The sequence below is a fragment of the Oryx dammah genome, unplaced genomic scaffold, assembly GCF_014754425.2.
Source record: "Oryx dammah isolate SB20612 unplaced genomic scaffold, SCBI_Odam_1.1 HiC_scaffold_17, whole genome shotgun sequence".
Taxonomy (NCBI): Eukaryota; Metazoa; Chordata; class Mammalia; order Artiodactyla; family Bovidae; genus Oryx; species Oryx dammah.
The window spans coordinates 13,950,143-13,969,856 of NW_024070201.1; the positions used below are offsets into that span (position 1 = coordinate 13,950,143).

Genomic DNA, 19,714 nt, shown 5'->3' on the forward strand with positions numbered 1-19,714 from the left:
AGCAGACTCATTAGAAAAGACCCTGATGCTGGGGAAGACTGAAAGCAGAAGGGGACGACAGAGGATGAGATGTTGGATGGACTTGATGGACATGAGTTTGAGGAAACTCGGGAGATAGTGAAGGATAGGGAAGTGTGGCGTGCTGCAGTTCATGGGGTTGCAAAGAGTCAGCCGTGACTGAGAGACTTAACAACGAAGAGTATCTTATATACTGTGAGACAGTTCAGTTTTGTTGGATCTGGTTTCTATGTAAGCATGAAAAAGGCAAATTATGTATTAAATACCATATACTGTTTCTTGTAAGAGGTTAATGTTCTATTTAAAAATGTATTTTTTTGAGAGATTACAACAAATAAAGCCTTTATTAACAGGCTGCTAAGGAAAATTTCAGTGTTTCCTTAAAAAAGCTGCTTTATTGATTTCAGTGTCAAATTTATAAAGTTAACAAGTCTTGAACTATTCAAAACTATGATTCACATTATTAACAATGACAATTACATGTGTACAGTTAATACTGCACTCATACTGTACACAAATAAAATTAAATAAGGGATTTTGAGTTTAAGATTAAAAACCATAATGCCTTGAAATGAATAGCATGATTACAAACAGGTATTATCTAAAAATACATATGTATATACTTTACAACACCTCCCTTTCTCTCTTCATTCCAAAACCTCATTTACATCATTAACAATATGTTTATAGTTTTAAAAATGCTTTTGTGATTTTCACATTTAGCTGATTTAAAATGAATGCATCTTTAAAATTTTTAATGGTGAATTAACATCAATGCAAGTGTATTTAATACTGATCAATGTCTGTAACGTCAAAAAGCAAAATAAAGCAATCTTAAATATGTATAAATATTTAAATACAGAAAACCTCCATCAGTAGTTGAAATGGAGCATATTTAATGGTTGTATTTGAAAAGCAAAAGCAGGCGATTCATGCCAGGGAAGATTTAAAAATGAGACTTTTCAAACAAACACTGCCTATGGGATAGCCTCATACTTCGATAATTTAAACCTAATTTTACTTATATAACAGAACTATTAAAAAAATCACACCCACAAGTAAAAAATTGGTAATTTGTTTACAAAGTGCAATATCTCAGTACAGCAAATTCATCTCAAACAAAGAAACAGAGTATGTTTGGCTTCTTGGCCTTTAAAACTACCCCCAGTTTCTGTTTAGATGGCTAAACATTTAGTTGTGATATGTAGCACAAGAAGCCTGTGTAATGAAGCTTGGGTCCCTAAATGCCTGCTATTAATTAATTCCAACATGAAACCTGGAAAGTCAATATCTGATTGATGAGGTACAGATTATGTGAATAAAATTTATGACCTGGTACCAGTCAGTAATCCCAACACAAACTATTGCTTTGTAATGAATTCTGTATGGATTGCATATCTTTCAATAACTGAAGATTTTTCCTGCTTTTTTCTCCAGGTCTCAGTTTGGCAAAGTCCTTCTTATTTGTGGTCCCCGTGGTTGTAGAACGGCTGCTGCTGTTTCCTTCCTCATCAAGAGTCTTTTTGGTGGCTTTTAATTCCTTCTTCTGCTTCTCCAACTTTTGTTTCTCCAGCTATACCAAAAAACCAAGGCAAGGAAGAAAAAGGAAAAATTAATAAAAACATATGCTTGGAAAAACTGGTATTTTTAACTCTCATACTAACGAAAACGCACATATATATTTTTTTCCCGTTTTTTTTTTTTTAAGCCTTCAAAAACCTACTGTACTAATGTATAGTGACATAAAAACATGTAAACAAGAGGAAAAACATCAATTCTGGTGCTATACCAGAAGTTAAGATAATGCTGCCAAATGCAGAACAGGGTATGTAAGAAGCAAGAAGGTTTCGGGGGAAGTCAAGAAGGAGGCAAAAAACTCCCATATGGGTAATGGAAAACAAGAAGGATTTTAAATAAATGAGTAGGAGAAAGGCATTCTTGAAACTAGTCTGAGCAGAGAGAAGCATGTTCTGGATAGATGGAATGTAATGGTTATGTATTAGTACTATGAAAAAGATTTTTAAATTTTATTATCTCTTTTAGAATAATTTAATTTCAAAGAGGGAGCTTTATTTTCACTTTAGCTGTTGGCTAAAATAAATTGCTGTTGGTGTTCAATTAGAAAAAGGTAAATTTAATGTACGGAAAACAGACTTCCCTGGTAGTCCAGTGGTTAAGAATCTGCCTGCCAGTGCAGGGAACACAGGTTCAATCCCTGGTTCTTGGAACATTCCACATGTCTCGGGGCAACTAAGCCTGTGTACCATAGCTCCTAAGCCTGCACACCGTAATCACTGAGCTCACGCACTGCAACCACTGAAGCCCACAGTAGAGCTTGTGCTCCGCCAAAGAAGCCACCACCACGAGAAGCCCACGCAACCAACCCGCCAAAAGCAATGAAGACCCAGTGCAGCCGAACAGATGGATAAATCTCACTGATGTAAGAATATTAAATATATTCAGTACTTGGAAGATGTATCTCAGATGATAAAATCTACTCAAAGAGACTACAAGACAGTGTTTTCCTAGCCTGCTTAACATCTTAATAACTAATGAACTGAATCAGTAAGTATCTACAATAAGGAAATATTTCTTATAACTATCTATGATACAGTGTCATCAATATATTTGAAGGAAAGGGTTTTTTGTTCTGTTTTACTCTTGTTTTTTAATCATTAGAAATGAGTAAAGAAAACAGTTACCTGGGCTTGATATTTTCGAACTTTAGTTATTTGATTGGCTTTTGCCTCCATCCTTCCCACTAATGCCTCCAGTTCACACTCTAGGTTGTCTTTCAGTTCAACAGTTGGTGATTCTTGGATAAGTTTTGCAAGCTGCTGGTGATCACTATATAAAACACAGAAGAGGTCTTAGTTTCCTATGTTACATGGCTAAGTCCACTACATCTCCCTCACCATGGGATCCCTGCTTTGCCCATTAAAAAGTGACTCAATTTTTAAAAATAGAACAAATTACCCTATTATTAGTGATCATAAAGAAGTCCAAAAAGGGTACCAGATGCAAAGGAAAAAGTTAAAGCGCTAATTATCTATCTCTCCCAAAAAGCATTACATAATGTAGAAAAGGAAAGTGCAGAGAAGGATTCTTGTCCTTCACTCACTCACTTCCTAACTTATCAGTTATGTTTAGATAACTCAATGTATAACAAGCTCCCAAACAAGGAAAAAAACTTGAATATAAACCTTGGTCTTCAAAACACTTAACAGGAGGGCAAAGGAGAGACACTTTGCCCAGAAGAGCTGTTATTTGTTAAAGTCCTAGTAACTTGTTGAGTGGTTGGTAAAATGATTGTGTTCAGTAAATATTTCTTGAAGTATTTAAATATGATAGAATTATTAAAGTCACCAAGAAGTTAAAACGAGGTTTTAGAATTAAATAAAATTAAAAAAAAAAAAAGAAACAGTGAGACTCACAAGCTCATTTGCCCAAATTCATCTTGTAAAGTCTGTAGGACTTCAGACAGCTCTTCATTAACACTGCTAGAGGAGGGAGGCGTTGCTGACTTCTTGCTCTTCCCATTTCGTGAAGACACTTGTTTTGCCAAAGGAATACTGCTGACTACTCGATCGTTGCACAAGACTTTACTGTGTTGCTTCATTAGATGCAAGACATGCTGAACATTGGCTACCACCGCATGGCTGGGGCTAGTGGACTGAAGAAAAGTGGAGTAATTGAAGCCACATCTTCTGGAAAAATGTTTTTACCCCCTAACCCGGGTAAAGAGACTCTTTCCTTCCCCACAAAAAACCCTATGATACAAACTTCCAACATTACAAGTGCATTTCCAGTCTGCCTCTTACTCTCCACCCTATCGTCATGCACGTGGCTTATATGCCCACCTCTGTCAGTTACGGAAGAACATCCCAACTGTCTGTCCCCCTGTTCCCCGTCTCTTAACTCCATAGTGCTATCAGTTCTCCTCCTAAAATATTATTCTGGTCATGTTCTCCTATTTAACACATTCTGACATTAGGCCCGCTGACTCTAAATGTACAAACTCCTCAGTACAGAAATCAAGCCCCTGTGGACAGAGCTGCAGCTTCTCACCTCAGCCTAATGTCCCACTGTCTCCTACCTGCTCCCCACTCTTTCAATAAACTGTACTTGCACATGCCATTTCTTTCATGAGCCAATTTTTATACCATTAAAAAGAAAAATACACAGTTCATTATAGGATTTGTAAAGACTTTCTTAAAACCTCCAGTTAATTAACTGGTCTAGTCTCAGATGACCTGTGGCATTTGTCTCTATCACAGCATTTATCACAGTAGACCGTTAAGTGTATTTGCATGTCTATTTCACCTATGAAACAGTGTAAGTACTTCCAGGTTGTAGAGACTGTTACCATATTCATTTTGCTATCCTCTAGTAGGAAGCACTAAGTTCATGTCTGTCATATAAATAACAGGAAAAACCTGGCAGCCCTCTCAAAACTTTTTTGTTTTTGAATACTAAACAACTGTCTCAATGTGCAATTTCAATGCATAAACAGACAGTTGTGCCAACTTGGCTCCATAAGCATCAGCTAGACAGACTGTTTAAAATGCAGATTCCTGGGCAGCACTCCCTACTCAATCAGTTCAGGGTCAAGGCTTAGAAATGTACATTTAAAATTTGCCAATTGATTCTGATCAGCCAGGTTTGCAAACCACTCTGCTAAGTTAAATAGATGCTTTGTTTACCCTAGTTTTTATGGTTAGGTAGCAAATCAAATTTAGTAATATATATAGCTTTCCTGGTGGCTCAGGTGGTAAAGAATCTGCCTGCAATGCAGGAGACCTGGGTTCAATCCCTGGGTTGGGAAGATTCTCTGGAGGAGGGCATGGCTACCCACTCCAGTATAACTGCCAAGAGAATTCCATGGACAGAGAAGCCTGGCGGGTTACTGTCGATGGGATCACAAAGAGTCGGACACAACTGAGTTTGTATACAATATACAAAGATGCATATACAACATCCAAGTGGGGTTTATTCTAGGGATGCAAGGATAGTTCAGTATTTGAAAATGAATCCATGTAATCCAGCATATCAATAAGGTGAGAAAGAAAAACCACATAACCAGTATCACTTGATGAAAAAAAGCATGTGAAAAACTCCAATACCCATTAAGGGTATAAACTTTCAGCAAACTAGGAACAGAGAGAAATTTCCTCAAGTTGATGAAGAGCATAGACAAACAGCCTAAACCTAATATCATACTTATTGGTGAAAGACTGAATGCTTTCCCCTGAAGAACAGGAAAAGGCAAGGATGTCCACTCTCATCATTGTTACTTACAACATGATACAGGAAATCCTAGCCAGTGCAGTAACACAAGAGAGAAGTAAAAAGGTACACAAATTACAAAGGAAGAAATAAACTATCCTTATTTACATATGACATCATTTTTTACATAGATAAACTTCAGTTAGTTCACTTCAGTCGCTCAGTCGTGTCCAACTCTGCGACCCCATGAATCGCAGCACGCCAGGCCTCCCTGCCCATCACCAACTCCCAGAGTTCACTCAGACTCATGTCCATGGAGTCAGTGAGGCCACAGAAAAGCTTAAGTAAATAATAATTTTAAAAAATTCCTAGGACTAATAAGTGAATTCAAGGTCACAGAATGTAAGATTAACATACAAAGCCCAAATATACTACTAATGATCATGTAGAAACAAGTTGAAACTCAACACAATTCACAACTGCTAAAAAAAAAATTGAATACAAATCTAACAAAACTGGTATGGGACTAATATGTTGAAAGGCCTAATGAAAGAAATCAATGATCTAAATAAATAAGAGATACACCATTCTCACGGCTATCAACAAGGATGTCAATTCTCCTGAACTAATACAGTTTCTATCAAAATCCCAGCAATACATATTTTTGGTAGAGAAGTTTATTCTAAAATTAGAAAGACAAAGTAGAAAAGCTTAAAGAATTTTGAAATTCTTTTTTCTGTTACTTTTCTGACTCTCCTAAAGATAATTTTATGTCTACTGAATTTAGAAATGAAAAAATTGGAACTTGTATTTTGTCTTAAATTTCATTTTTTTCTAGCAATTAACTTCTATTGCATTTTACAAGTACACTAGTTTATGATAATGTATAAATAAAAATAACTGGCCTTCACACTAGACAGTTTGGGATATACTCAAATTGACAGCACATTCTTAGCTGTTTGAATAATATTTCACAAAAAGTACAAATTATAACTTCTAGAGACCTCAGGGCACCTGAAACTATCACAACACTGTTATACTGGCTCTGTGGGAGAAGCCAAGGGTGGGCTGATTTCAGAGAATAGCACTGAAACGTGTGTATTACCATCTGTGAAAGAAATCTCCAGTCGAAGTTCGACACAGGAAACAGCATGCAAAGCCGGTGCACTGGGACGACCCAGAGGGATGGGATGGGGAGGGAAGGGGGTTTGGGATGAGGGGACACATGTATGGCCATGGCTGATTCATGTCAATGTTTGGCGAAAACCACTACAATACTGGAAAGTAATTAGCCTCCAATTAAAATTTTAAAAGTTGAAAAAAAGACAAGACGACCTTGGGTTGAAAAACCGTATCTTTGAACCTGCCCTGTTCAATCTCTATATTAATGACTTCAAAGGGAATTAGCAAAGATAAGCAAATTAAATTTGGGGATAATACAAATACAATAGAAAACTGAACTAGATTCTAATCTAACATGGCTTCAGTTCAGTTCAGTTGCTCAGTCGTGTCCGACTCTTTGTGACCCCACGAATCGCAGCACACCAGGCCTCCCTGTTCATCACCAACTCCTGGAGTTCACTCAAACTCATGTCCATTGAGTCAGTGATGCCATCCAGCCATCTCATCCTCTGTCGTCCCATTCTCCTTCTGCCCAAAATCCCTCCCAGAATCAGGGTCTTTTCTAAGGAGTCAACTCTTCGCATGAGGTGGCCAAAGTATTGGAGCTTCAGCTTTAGCATCAGTCCTTCCAATGAACACCCAGGACTGATCTCCTTTAGAATGGACTGGTTGGATCTCCTTGCAGTCCAAGGGACTCTCAAGAGTCTTCTCCAACACCACAGTTCAAAAGCATCAATTCTTCAGCACTCAGCCTTCTTCACAGTCCAACTCTCACATCCATACATGACCAGTGGAGAAATCATAGCCTTGACTAGTCGAACCTTTGTTGGCAAAGGGTGAATCAATTCCTATAGTGCTTCATTTAATTAAAAATTCTGCGTAAAAAAATCAATTCCACAAATATAGGACCTAGAAAGGCTGATCCCAAGACTAAATAAAAGACCTGAGTAAACTTAAAGTTAACCTAAAGTAAACTTAAAGTTAACTTTAGTTGACTCTGGAACTAACGAGTGAAAGGGATGCTACGGCTTCCCTGTAACATGAATTCGATACTAGGCTGAATTCCCAGACCTCCAGAACATGACACACTACTCTGTGCTAGTCACAAATTGAGAGGCCTATACTCGGTTTAGGAAGGAATGGAGTGATGAAGTGGTTAAGAAGCTCACAAAGCACATCTTAAGAACTGCTGAAGAAAAAGATTTAGTAACCTAGAAGAAGGTAAGAATAAAAATAAAGCTATCTTCAAAAGTTCATCATCATCTATGTGTATCCCTGAGAGCAGAAGAAAACCCCACTGAGTAGTATTTACAACGACATATTTCATGTCACTTAAGCATTTCCAAGTAAAGCCTTATAAAAACGTGAAGGGCTGTCTGAGGTATAATGAGGTTTCATCAGTAGTGTGTTTGGACAGAGTCTAGGACCATTATGCTGAATGTTTACATAATGAAAACACTGGACGGGGAATTGTTATTAAATCGGTTCCAAACGTAACTGAACATCAGACTGAGACTGGGCACCAATTAAATATACTTTCTAGGCCCCACACCTAAACAATTCTGATTTAGGAGAATTGTGTCAAGGCTTCATAATCTGCTTTTTCAAATGCATAGTCAATGATTCTGATACAGCTGGTCATCCTTTAAGAAACTGTTTCCAACCCAACTCAGAGATTCTATGGCAAAGCAGAACAATGGTTAGGAGCAACAGATACAAGAAAAAAAGTAGGTCAAAAGATATCTGCAATCCAAGAAGAGGTTAAATTTAGGGTATAAGGACAGCCAATGGCAAAATTTTTAAGGAATGATTTGTGCCAGGCACATCTATAAAGGACAAGTGGAAAAGCTAGGAAATTGTTCCTTCCCCAAGCTTTCACTGAGAATTTACTGTGGGTTAAAATAAATAAGTAAAATTTATTCCTCAAGCCTCTCAAACTCATCTAGAGTTGGGTATTCAAGGTACTGAAACAGCCAGAAACACAAACATTAATGAAAAAAGTGGTATAAACTAACACAATGTTAAGCACTTCTTAGAAATCACCCAGTACTTGCTGATATTTGACAAAATAACCATCTCCACATTTTTAAGCACTAAAGGAACTTAAGATTCAAGTCTATTTATGGCTGCTTCTTGGAGAATCAATCCTTAATAAGCATGTGAAGACAAAGAGGACGTGACTTCTTTTCACTTAAATACCTAAATACAAATCAACAGGGCTGATATGAAAATTCCAGTGCTACAAATATACAGTTTCCCACTTCCTTTCCTATCCATAACCATACCTTCACCAAACCAGGGTCTCTGCTTTTGTTCATTACTTCCTTCCACATGCACTTAACCTGCTTTAAAGTGTCCCACCGAGGCTTCCCCCTGCGCCCCGGTCCTATAAACTTTCTTCCATCTCTTTCTTACAACACTAGGATCCCTTGGTAAAAAAGCAGAATAAGTTTTCACCATTTATAGGTATACAGGCAAATGAGTGGATTTAATTCAGAGATCTAAGTTGTACAAAAAAATTCAGAGTTCAACCAACTCACCTTTCCAGCAACAAATGGCATATCACCCAAGCATAATCGATAATGTGGCTGTACAGCAAAATAGTTCCTAGAAGCCTTCTGCATGGAAGTGAAGAAAAAGAAAGCAATTTTACTCACATGACGATAAGAGCTGCCTATATAAGACTAACCTGAAACTTCATGTAACTGCTGGGCTCCTGCCTGTTTTATCTCTACTGGCATTACGGCCAGTGCTCCTCATACTACTTGTCAACACACATCTTACCCTAAGGAAAGGCTAAGAAAGAAAAAAATAGCACCTGCCAAAAACAGCAGTTACAGTCTCAGTAGAGAAATTCTGTGTGTCTGTATGCACGTACATATGCACATATACACACACAAACTTCCAAGAGCAAAGGGAAATTAATGCAATGCTGAATAATGACTAGTATCTGTGCAGGGCTATGTAGTTCTGAAATGCTTTCATATTCATTATCTCCCTGCTAGGGTTAAATGCAGAAGTAGGTATTACTTATCCCCATTTTCCCCATGAAGAAACTTAGAATGAAACAGATTTACTCATCCAAGATTGAAGGACCACATGGCTTATGAATACTTTCACATAAACTATGTCAAGCAATAAACAGTACCTCATGGTTCTTTTTTCATACCTTTTCTGGTGGTTTTGACTTCTTTTTCTTAATTCTTTTGGTATTGGGAACACATGAAGTTGCCTTATCTTCATAGATAAGTCTATTTACTTCTAGACCAGTCTGCAACTAGGAAAAACATGAGAGCCTAAAGTCAATACTGAAGAAATAAAAGTTATGATTCAATGCCATGTAAACGCCTATACAAAACCTACAGCAGTATCATACAGTACAGATTAAAAAACACATCACAGCTGTGTAACTATGTCTTGAGTCAATCTGTGAACATTTGTCCAATATTTTAAATCAATACCACTCTCTCATTTTATCTTGAAGTACTGTCCTATAATTTGTCCTTTCACTTAGCCTGGCTCCTTTTAGTTCCTTATTTGAGGTTGGTCTTTAAATTTTATCTAACAAGTTAAAGCCAATATTTCTAACTCAACCAAAGTTTCAGTATTTTCTTCTTTTCATATACCGCATGTACAACAGTACTAGACACAAAGCAGCTGGACAACAAAGTACAATCTTCCTCTTTTAAAAGCTCATACACTTAATGTAAGAAAAAGAAACTGGAAGTCTATGTCCAAAGGAACTGGAAGGTATGTCAGAGAATGTAATCAAGCCCTTTTCTCTAGAAGTTTAGTAACTACATTAATTTAATACAGTAGAAATTCCATAAGCAACTACTAAGGATTTCAAAAAGGGCTGCTGTTTTCAACTTTTCCTTAAAAAAATATAATTATATACATATGTACATGTCTGTGTTGTCTCAAACAGTGGTTTTCAAACCTGCCTATGAAACAAAATTGTCTGAGTTTTTGAGAAAAATTCCGATCATCACACTGCTTCACCTATCCTACCTGGCTACCACTGCATGGGATAAAAATCCAGGGCTAGGAATGAGCAGCGTTCATTTTCCTCATATGGTGGCTTTAGTGAATTAGTACAGGTCACCAACTCTTGGGCAGCCCACTACCTTCACTACTGACCTGCTGTCTGGAGGCCACCAAAAAAGAGAAGCTCTTACAAGACGGGATACTGAATGAGGATTTCAAACATTTCCAATGGTGACTGATGTGAAGTTCTATAGGACTGTAAAGTTTTATATGATTATGTGTATAGATTCTGATATTTTTTAGTCTATTGATTAAAAAAAAAGCTGGCTGAAAGTCCACAACTGGAAAAACCCTAAAGAATTGCTCAGTTTTTACTATCTGCCTATAAAAACGTTTATATTTTTCACATGAAGCTAAGTCTGCAAATTTATATACTGGACCATTCTGAAATATAAATAAAGCAGTCCACATCTACATCTATTTATATATAAAGAATAGTAGGGAATGTGAGGAGCTTACCTGCTGACATTTCAACTTACCTGGGCTGCCTTAGCTTGCATTCGTTTCCTTTCTTGTTCTTCCTGACGGAGTTTTGCTTCCAACTCTTGCATTTTTTTCTAGTGATAAAAATATTAAAAGTGGTAATAGCGAAAAGAGTTTCAATGTGTATTTGCAAAATTTTAATATAAGCAACATAGGTAAGTGTAAAATTTAGCATGGTAAACATAAGCCTGTGAGTTCACCCTAGTGGTGGCTCTGGGCTTGCCAGCGCCCATGACTCTGCCTGAAGACTTCACAGAATTACGAGCGACATCCGTGGCCAAAGAGCACAGTCCCCGTATGAAGGCCTGTAGGCTGCACGGCTGCTGGGTCTGGAGCTTTACAGTCTCAGTGGTATTAAGCACTTCCCAAATGAATCAATTAAAAGTAAAATTAGCTCAGAGAAAAACTTAAAGTGATACAAGACTTAAGGATACTGAAAAACATTTCATCTGTCAGTATTTTCAAAAAGAACTCCTTCCTTAGGTACACTACTATTGTAAAATGTGAACTTTCTCTCCAAATTTAGGTTTCTTCCTAAAAAGAAAACCCCTATATGTTTCTTTGCTATAAGGTCACTTTTGTCCTATAAAATATCTAGTATTATAAAATGACCAATTTTACAAAAGAACCAATATTATGCACTGGTGAGGAGGAAATTTTCACTGACTTCCGCAAGGGCCTGCATTGTGGTAAGCTTGTTATACTCCTGTTCAAGAAGGTCCAATTTTTCAAGTTGGTTTTGAACATGCGTTTGATCATGTTGTCGTTCTCTTTCCAGGGAGACCTGGGAAACAATATTAAATACAGCATGAAAATATAGCATGATAATCTGACAAAAAACTGAAAAAACTATTACAGAGTATAATAGGCTACTTGTCTTTTCACAGAACTACTTAGATATTGCAGAGAAATTCTAGGAAAACAGTATTAAGATGAAACCATAGAAATGTTAACAAATACAAGTGAAGTCTTCTTATCATATACTATCATAACATGTGGTTCTATACACTGATAATACTCTTGACAGTATTCACGTGACATACAGGCTGCACACAAATACTTGTAATTTGTCTGGTTTTCTTAAACAGTTTTAATTAAGGCAATAGTCATGGTATTGGTATCTACCATTTACGCTTCCTCTGAATTCTATGCAAAGCATCCATCATTTTTTCTTTTCTGAGGTTTATAGTTAAGGATTTGAAGACTACCACCTATCAGATTTAATGACTGTCAGTCACAAGATAAACTAGAATAAGAAGTGGAAATATGCTAAATTGAAGTATACACATAAAAAGTCAAATTACTAAGCATTTGAACTTGTAAACAGTGTATCTTCATATACAAGTCAGAAATAGGCATCATACTAACAGAAATTTGAATATGACAAAGTAATAAACTCAATACATTTCTCAGGAATTTGTGTCAACTAACAATTGCCTCCTACCCACCTTAGTGGATAGTAACTGTCCTTAAAAGAATACGTTAAGCTAAAAATTGGCACAGATCACATTTTTTCAGTACTGGAACCATTCTTATTAAATGAACTAGTCAAAGTTTACTGATGAAAACAGAGCTTAATTCAAAGACATATTTATGTATCATAGATGTATTAGTCAAGACATCTCACTACCGTTTTATAGGTGCTTTCTAACCTGTGAACTGAAGTATCCTAATAAAGAGAATTACTATATTGCTTACTGAACATGCTTGGCTATTTCCAATCATGTGGCAGATCACCTCCTTCCCCACTCCAACTATCACATAAAAATGTTAGACCCAACTGGAAACAAGAATATAAGGTCACAATAAACTCAATGGCACAGTAAAGAGAACTATAATTCACACTAAAGAACTGCTGAAACATTCTCTTAAATACTGTCATGCAATCAAGTATTTCTTTTAGGTCTAATATCTCCAACTATGACTAAAGGCTAACTGAGGTGGAAAGCATTCAATTTCTTTCACACTGCGGAGTGTTCAACAAAATATTCAATTTCTGTATAACAAAATTAAGATGCTAAAAAAGTATTCATGATGAATTCAAATTCTAGATTTACAATAGGAAAATGAGGCATGTTTTAAAAAATGTATTTGAGGCTGATGTTGAAGATGTTCTCTCACAAATGTATAGGTTACTTAAATAAAAATACCTCTGATATGACAGAACAAAATATTTTTGCTAAAGTAACAACTGTGAAGAGCTTTTCAGAGTATAAAGAACTTTGAAACATGCTTCCTGACTTGAGTCTTTTAAACAAAATACAAGAAGCAGAGAGGTACATAATATGCTTATTTAATATAATGTACAAAGAAGTTAACATGACTTGAAAACTCAAGTGACAGTATTTTTCCAATCTAAGTAAACCTCTATCAAATACAACAACAACAACAACAATGAAGGAGAACAATCAAATCTTCAGACACCATAACTGATCCCAAGTAATTTCAGTCATGGGCTATTATACTGTCCCAAAGCAGAAGCTACAGAGGATATGTCAGTGTGTATGAGGGTCATCCAAAAAGCAAACTCTTCTCTACAGCTTTACTGAAAGAAAAAAAAACCCACTTTTCTCTCAAAGCTTCCACTAGCAGTTCTTCAAAATGACCTTTTAAGATAGAGAGGACTGGTTATTTATAACAGCACCATTAGTCCTCACTGAGTAAAAAGGTCTTTATATCCACCTAATTTTCTCTATAGCTAACTTTTCTTGAGAATGACTCTGTGAAGTGACAAACCTGTTTCTCTAATACAGATGTTCTCTCCATTTCTGCATGCTTTATCATGTTCCGCATGTATTCCAATTGTTTTTCTAAAAGATTACATTTATTTTCTGCAGCTAACAACTGAGATGTCAGTTCTAAAAAGAAAAACAGAAATTAGCTCACTCACAGGACAGTTTAACAATCTGTATAACGTGAATCTACAGTATATATAATAAACATTTTCTAGTACCTCTAGAAGCATTTTCAGAGGACCTAAGTCATTCACTTTTTGTATGTTAGTCTAATCGGCCTTGCATTCAGATAATAATTTTAATGCAGAACATCAGCACTTGTTCCTCAAAATGCACCCAAATATAATGCAGTTTTGTAGTGCTAGAAGACACTAAGCACTAGAAAACACTAATGTGGAATTTCTTTTAGGGTAATTTTTTAAAGAGTAATTTCATAATACTTATTTTGATGGTGTTTTATTTCCCTCATAACTAAACAAACCTTGATTGTGCTTTGATTCCTCATTCTTTGAATTCTCCCTTTCTTGTATCTGTTCATCCAATACTTTCTTATATTCAATTGTTTCTTTAGACAAGGTTTTCACACTTTCTTCTGCCTGAATCCTTTCAAGTTCTAAACGTCGAATTTTATCTTGAAGATTCTTCAGAGCAGAAAATATAGCTGTCAAATACAAATATGGATACTGTAAGATACTATCCATGGAAAAGCTTACTGAAAAAGAATAAATTCATCTAAATAAAAAATAAAATTGATGGAGGATCACTCTTTGGGAATTAATTAGGATCACATGATAGTTGCTTCAAAAAATCTATTTAAAGACATCTTGTGAATCTCTGAAATTCTGCCATGGAAAAAACATTTTAAGGATTTTATAAAATGGTAAAAATATTTAGCTAATCATACAAAAGCCATGAACTGTGCTAAGGCATATTATTAACTATCAATCTTTTGTTTTACTAATAAGATCACATGCAGAATCCAATTATAGAGTAAAAAACAGTTACGCACAAAAACTAGAGAAGGAAATGGCAAACCACTCCAGTATTCTTGCCTGGAAAATCCCGTGGATAGAGGAGCCTGGTGGGCTAGTCCACGGGGTTGCAAAGAGTCAGATATGACTGAGCACACACATACAAGCACAAAAAGGACTATTTTTTTGATCTCCAAAAAACCCTAAGCACTCTGCCCCTCAAAAAGCTTCTAATTATAATGCATATTCACTGTAGAAGGTAAATACAACAAAGAAGAACTACTACCAAGAGATAATGACTATCAATTTTGGTCATTACTTAAGAGATTATTTCCCTGTTATCAGTTAGGAGTTGAAAAACAAAGTTATTAGATCAAAGAATATTTAAAGGTTCCTGAATAGAGCAGAATACCTTTAAAAAATGGCTGTATCAATTTACACTTTTATCAGAAGTACCTGTCTTTGCCAATACAGACCATTATTAATTACAATGTCACTGCCATTCTGATTAAGAAATCCAGGGTACTCCAGTTATTTTATTTTGCATTTCTATTAAAAATTTAAATATTTTGTTATATGAATTTCATATAACTGTAATTTCCTATATATCATACAGCAGTGTTAACAATATTCAATTATTTTCATTCTTTTCTTGTTTGATAATTAAAAGTATTTAAGATTATATGAATTTCCTTCCAACTACTACAATCCATAAGTTTAGTACTTCTCCATGTCAATCTATATAGATACATTTCTAGAACTCCATCTTTATACATACTTGTCTATGAACTTTCTATTCCACTAATGTCTATTTCTGTACCAGTTCCACACTTCCTATTTTTATAGCTCTACAATCTATTATTAGTTGATATGGTGAGGCCATCCTTTATCTGAGTGAAGCCTTCTATTAAAAGAAAAGGTGCAGTTCTCACACATTATTCTTTTAAGTGGTATTCATAGTATTAAAGTTTCCACTGAGGAACACTGCACGGCTCTATTCAGGTCTTCGAGTATTCTCTTAGCAGAGCACACAGAACAAGCCTACGCTGATATACCACCCAGGACTTGTCTACCAGGCCAGGGGGCTGGGCTATTCCAGTTCCTTTTCTCCAATTAGACTTCCAATGGGAGTCACTTCATCTGGGCCTAAAGTTTTTATCTACAGTTGCTACCTGGATTTAAAATCCCAACTTCTCCCCTCAGTTCAGCTCAGTCGCATCCGACTCTTTGTGACCCCATGAATTGCAGCACGCCAGGCCGCCCTGTCCATCACCATCTCCCAGAGTTCACTCAAACTCCATGTCCATCGAGTCGGTGACGCCATTCTCCCCCACTGTACCCTAATACCTAAGGCTTTTATATGATATCAAGACTCCTATTAGTGTCTCTTAAGCTTTTAGCCTTAAATTCAGTGTATTTCTGGCACCTAGGTATTTCCTTTCTTGCTTTAAAGCTGGGTCTTATTTACTTCTTTTGTTATACGAAACTGCTATTTGTCTATGACACTGTTCTGACAGTAATGCTGTCATCATCCTTTTTATTTGCTATGTTCCTTGTCTCTGCCAACTTCTCACCTTTAATCTGTGTCATTCTGTTTGAGCACAGACTTTTGAGTTGTTTTTTCAAACACAGTCACACTTGTCATCATATGTAATAAAGGTTGCCCTGATTTTTCACTGTATTTTATGTTCTCTAATTTTGTTTCCTTGGTTTTCTCATTACTTTATTTTACTCTAAGTATAGTGAACTGTTTGTTTGTCTTATTCACCTCTTTTCTCAGTAATTTCCTCTTACATCACCATGGCTACAACTATAACTGATGTGTCCGTTTAGTATCCTCTCACAAACCTGGCCACCGTTGACTGACCTACAAGGGCACTCAAACGAAGCCCAGACAACGGCTCTCTTCTTGGGATTTTTGGACTCTGGTCCAAAAAGGTGAAGTCAACTTAAAACTCAAGTATTAGTAGCCATGTTTACCGATTTGTGGAAAAAGTGAGTCTGTGGCTAGAGAGTGAAGTTAGCTAGAAGAATTAAACAAACAAACAGATGGAGAGAAAGTATAGGCCATGTCTGAGTACCTGGTTTCCAATGCTCTTAAAGCCCATCTGTGTATCTGCCATTCTTTTCTTGGTTGTTCAATCCTTCCTTGCATGTTTGTAAACCAAAAAGATTCCTCTTTGCCAAAGCTAATTTCATACTGGGAATTTCTTATAACTAAGTTTTTATTGGCTGCTTTTTCCATTCTAAGTTTTATTAAATAAATCTAGTACTGTGAAGACAAAAAATGACTTTATTCTACCAATGACCTACATTTAAAAATATATAAAAACCTAAGTTTATATGCACACACATCCCTGAAAACATTTTCAATGTCAAAAATAAAATTTTACACAAAAAGAGTTCATGTAAGAAATATGACAAACATTTATTCCATCCATTTATTTTCTGGGGTTTTTTGATCCAGATGACTAAATAACTTACATTATATCTTCACTTTAAGAGTTAAAAGAAAAACATTCTAGGTGACGAAATGATTGCTCTTGTTTTTCTTTTCTTGTAGAAAAGTATGTGAGTGGCTCTGGTACCACTGCGTCATTTATGTTCAAATGACTACAGTACCTAGAAAGACCCTTGAGTGAAAAATATTCTATGCAGAAATGAATAATGAAACATTCAGAGATTTTTAACTTCATATATTTACTGGGAAGGGATATAGTGGGAAATACATTTCTAGAACAAGAAGGATATTCAAATACTGAAAGATGGAAGAGTGACATACTGAAATATAATCTCATACATATCTGCTTTATTTTCACAAACAGACCTTTCACAGCAAACACTAGATTTAAATTTATCCTCTTCACCCTCAGTAACCTTGAACATACATCTGAAATATTAAATACATTTTAGATAGCTGAGTCTGAGAGAAAACTGGAAACATTAGCATTAAAGACAGATATTGAGTTCTCTTTAAACTTTACTTAATCATCTCTGAAATGTGAACTCCATATTGGAAAGAGAGAACCTATTATTCATAATTGAAACTCCAATGCTACATACTCTGTATGGTACATAGGTGGTATGCAGATAATGTTCAATAAACGTATCCAAGAAAGTCTCCATGATTAATTTAAAATTAGAAACAAATGGCAGCAACCTCTTGAATTCTTTACCTAACAGTATTAAACCTCCTATTACTAATTTATAATTCATTCCATTTGCCTAAGACAGTCAGTGATTCCCTTCCTTTGCTGCATTTTCTCCTGAACTATTTGGTGAGCTTTAAAAAATCCTAATGCCCAGAACATAACACATAAAAACAAGTAAACTAAAAATATCAAAGAACATTTGGAATGAAAGCTATAGATCCAAGAAGATCCTCAGGTGATTCTAACATGCAAAAGTTTGAAAACTCTCTAGTAACATCTAGGAGCACTAAAAAAAACAAAGACTTTCTCCTCTTTACAATCCCAGTTTGTCACTCATTCATAACTTGGGGTGGATTAAGCCTAGCAGATCTCAGCATCACCTCATTAACAACAATGTTGGGTCTATTTGTTATCTAGAATATTTCTATCACTAATGTATCAGCACGTTTGCTATAAAGTAGGGTGAGGGGGAGACCCAAATCACTAGTACACATTTGTCAATTTCCCTAGTATTTTTCTCTCATGGTATCTCTCTACCCTTTTGGCTATTTGCACTTTTTAGTTCACCATTTAAACAGTGCTATTTTCCAGTACCCTTTTCTCTCTCTACTCTGTCTCCAGAGAAATCCTTCCATACACATGGCATCATTCACTACTGTATACCTGTTCATGTCTGAGTTCATCAGGGCAGAGTTCTCTTACACTTCACTTTTATTTTCCTGTGCTTACTAGTCACCTCCACTTAACTCACAGGCATCTCAAATTTGATATAGCCAAAATTAAATTATCTTTCTTGGAAAGATCCCAGTTTTCCTGTAATCTGTCTTAATCACACCATCCACAACAGAAAATCTTGGATTCAAAGATTGCTCCTTCTTCACTGCCCACATCAAAAATATGGATAAATCTCCCAGTCTCCATTCTCCATCCCAATAGGCATTGCTTCAGTTTAATTTCTGATCAAAATTTCAGTCCAACAAACATTTACAGAGCACTCTGTAAGATAAAGGAGAAAATTACAAGTCCTTGCTTTCAAGGAGCTACTATCTAATTTCTGGAAAGAGAAGCTATTATCTACTCTCCCTACATCTGGTGAAAAATACTTACAGAAACAAACATTACTCTGCATGTACTCATAGTCTTTATTATGTTGGTTCTCAAAGCACAGCACATGGCCATATGGTGGGGGGGGTGGGGGGCAGGCAGGCGGTGCTTATTACCAGGTCTGTGAGATCACTGTATTTGTGAGATCTGTGAGATCACTAGTATTCCCATTATACTATTAATACTGAGATTTTAATATTTACTCTTTTCACTGTGATGATATTTGTAAAGATGATGTGAAAGCAATGCTAGGTAAAATTGTTAATTTTAGCACAAATCAAGGTCCTGACACTATATAGTTTTGGCATTGTACTCTTCACCACTGCTCCCAGTAACAAAAACAAAGTCGTGTGTTTGTTGCCCTTGATAAAGCAGTAAAAATCAAATCTCAATCTCAAGCCTTGAGTACACATCCACTTAATATTGTGTAAAATACATAACACATCTCTAAAGTACGTAACAAAGGCCAATTGTCCTGATGTACGAATGTTTGACTTGTGAACTGAACAAAAACCATTTCCTTCAAGGAAACACCAATTTTATCTTGAAAGCATTTTTGTTAGACCAAGACTATTCAGATGTAAGGAATTCAGTAGTCATTTCGAGAATCTAATGAGCCTGTCCTGAATTTCTGGAATGACCTGGGCCTTCAAAGATCTGACAATAATTGCTGTCAGTGATAAAATTCAAGTAAAAGTTAAAATCCTGAAAAATTAAAAGTTATCTGTTCTGAGAGTTATAGTTCCTCAATATCAAGATTTTCTTCTATTGAGATCAGTGATATTGGCAAATTAATTTTTTGATTATAATGAAACATCAGATTTTGAAAGTGTGGATAAGTCAATACAAGTAAAAA

At 35.9% G+C, this 19,714-nt stretch overlaps 1 protein-coding gene across 1 annotated transcript in view; it reads right to left on the reverse strand.

The window, feature by feature from the left end:
- Positions 1-393: 393 nt before the first annotated feature.
- CEP57 (centrosomal protein 57) overlaps positions 394-19,714 on the reverse strand; it is a 43,097-nt gene continuing 23,776 nt past the window's right edge. Inside the window, exons 3-11 of the mRNA XM_040257889.1 lie at positions 14,113-14,292; positions 13,633-13,754; positions 11,564-11,680; positions 10,893-10,970; positions 9,536-9,643; positions 8,907-8,984; positions 3,453-3,691; positions 2,721-2,865; positions 394-1,591 (exon numbers count right to left, since the gene is read on the reverse strand). Of these exons, the coding sequence (XP_040113823.1) occupies positions 1,361-1,591; positions 2,721-2,865; positions 3,453-3,691; positions 8,907-8,984; positions 9,536-9,643; positions 10,893-10,970; positions 11,564-11,680; positions 13,633-13,754; positions 14,113-14,292 (1,298 nt within the window). The 3' untranslated portion in view covers positions 394-1,360. The remainder of the gene's footprint in view (positions 1,592-2,720; positions 2,866-3,452; positions 3,692-8,906; positions 8,985-9,535; positions 9,644-10,892; positions 10,971-11,563; positions 11,681-13,632; positions 13,755-14,112; positions 14,293-19,714) is intronic.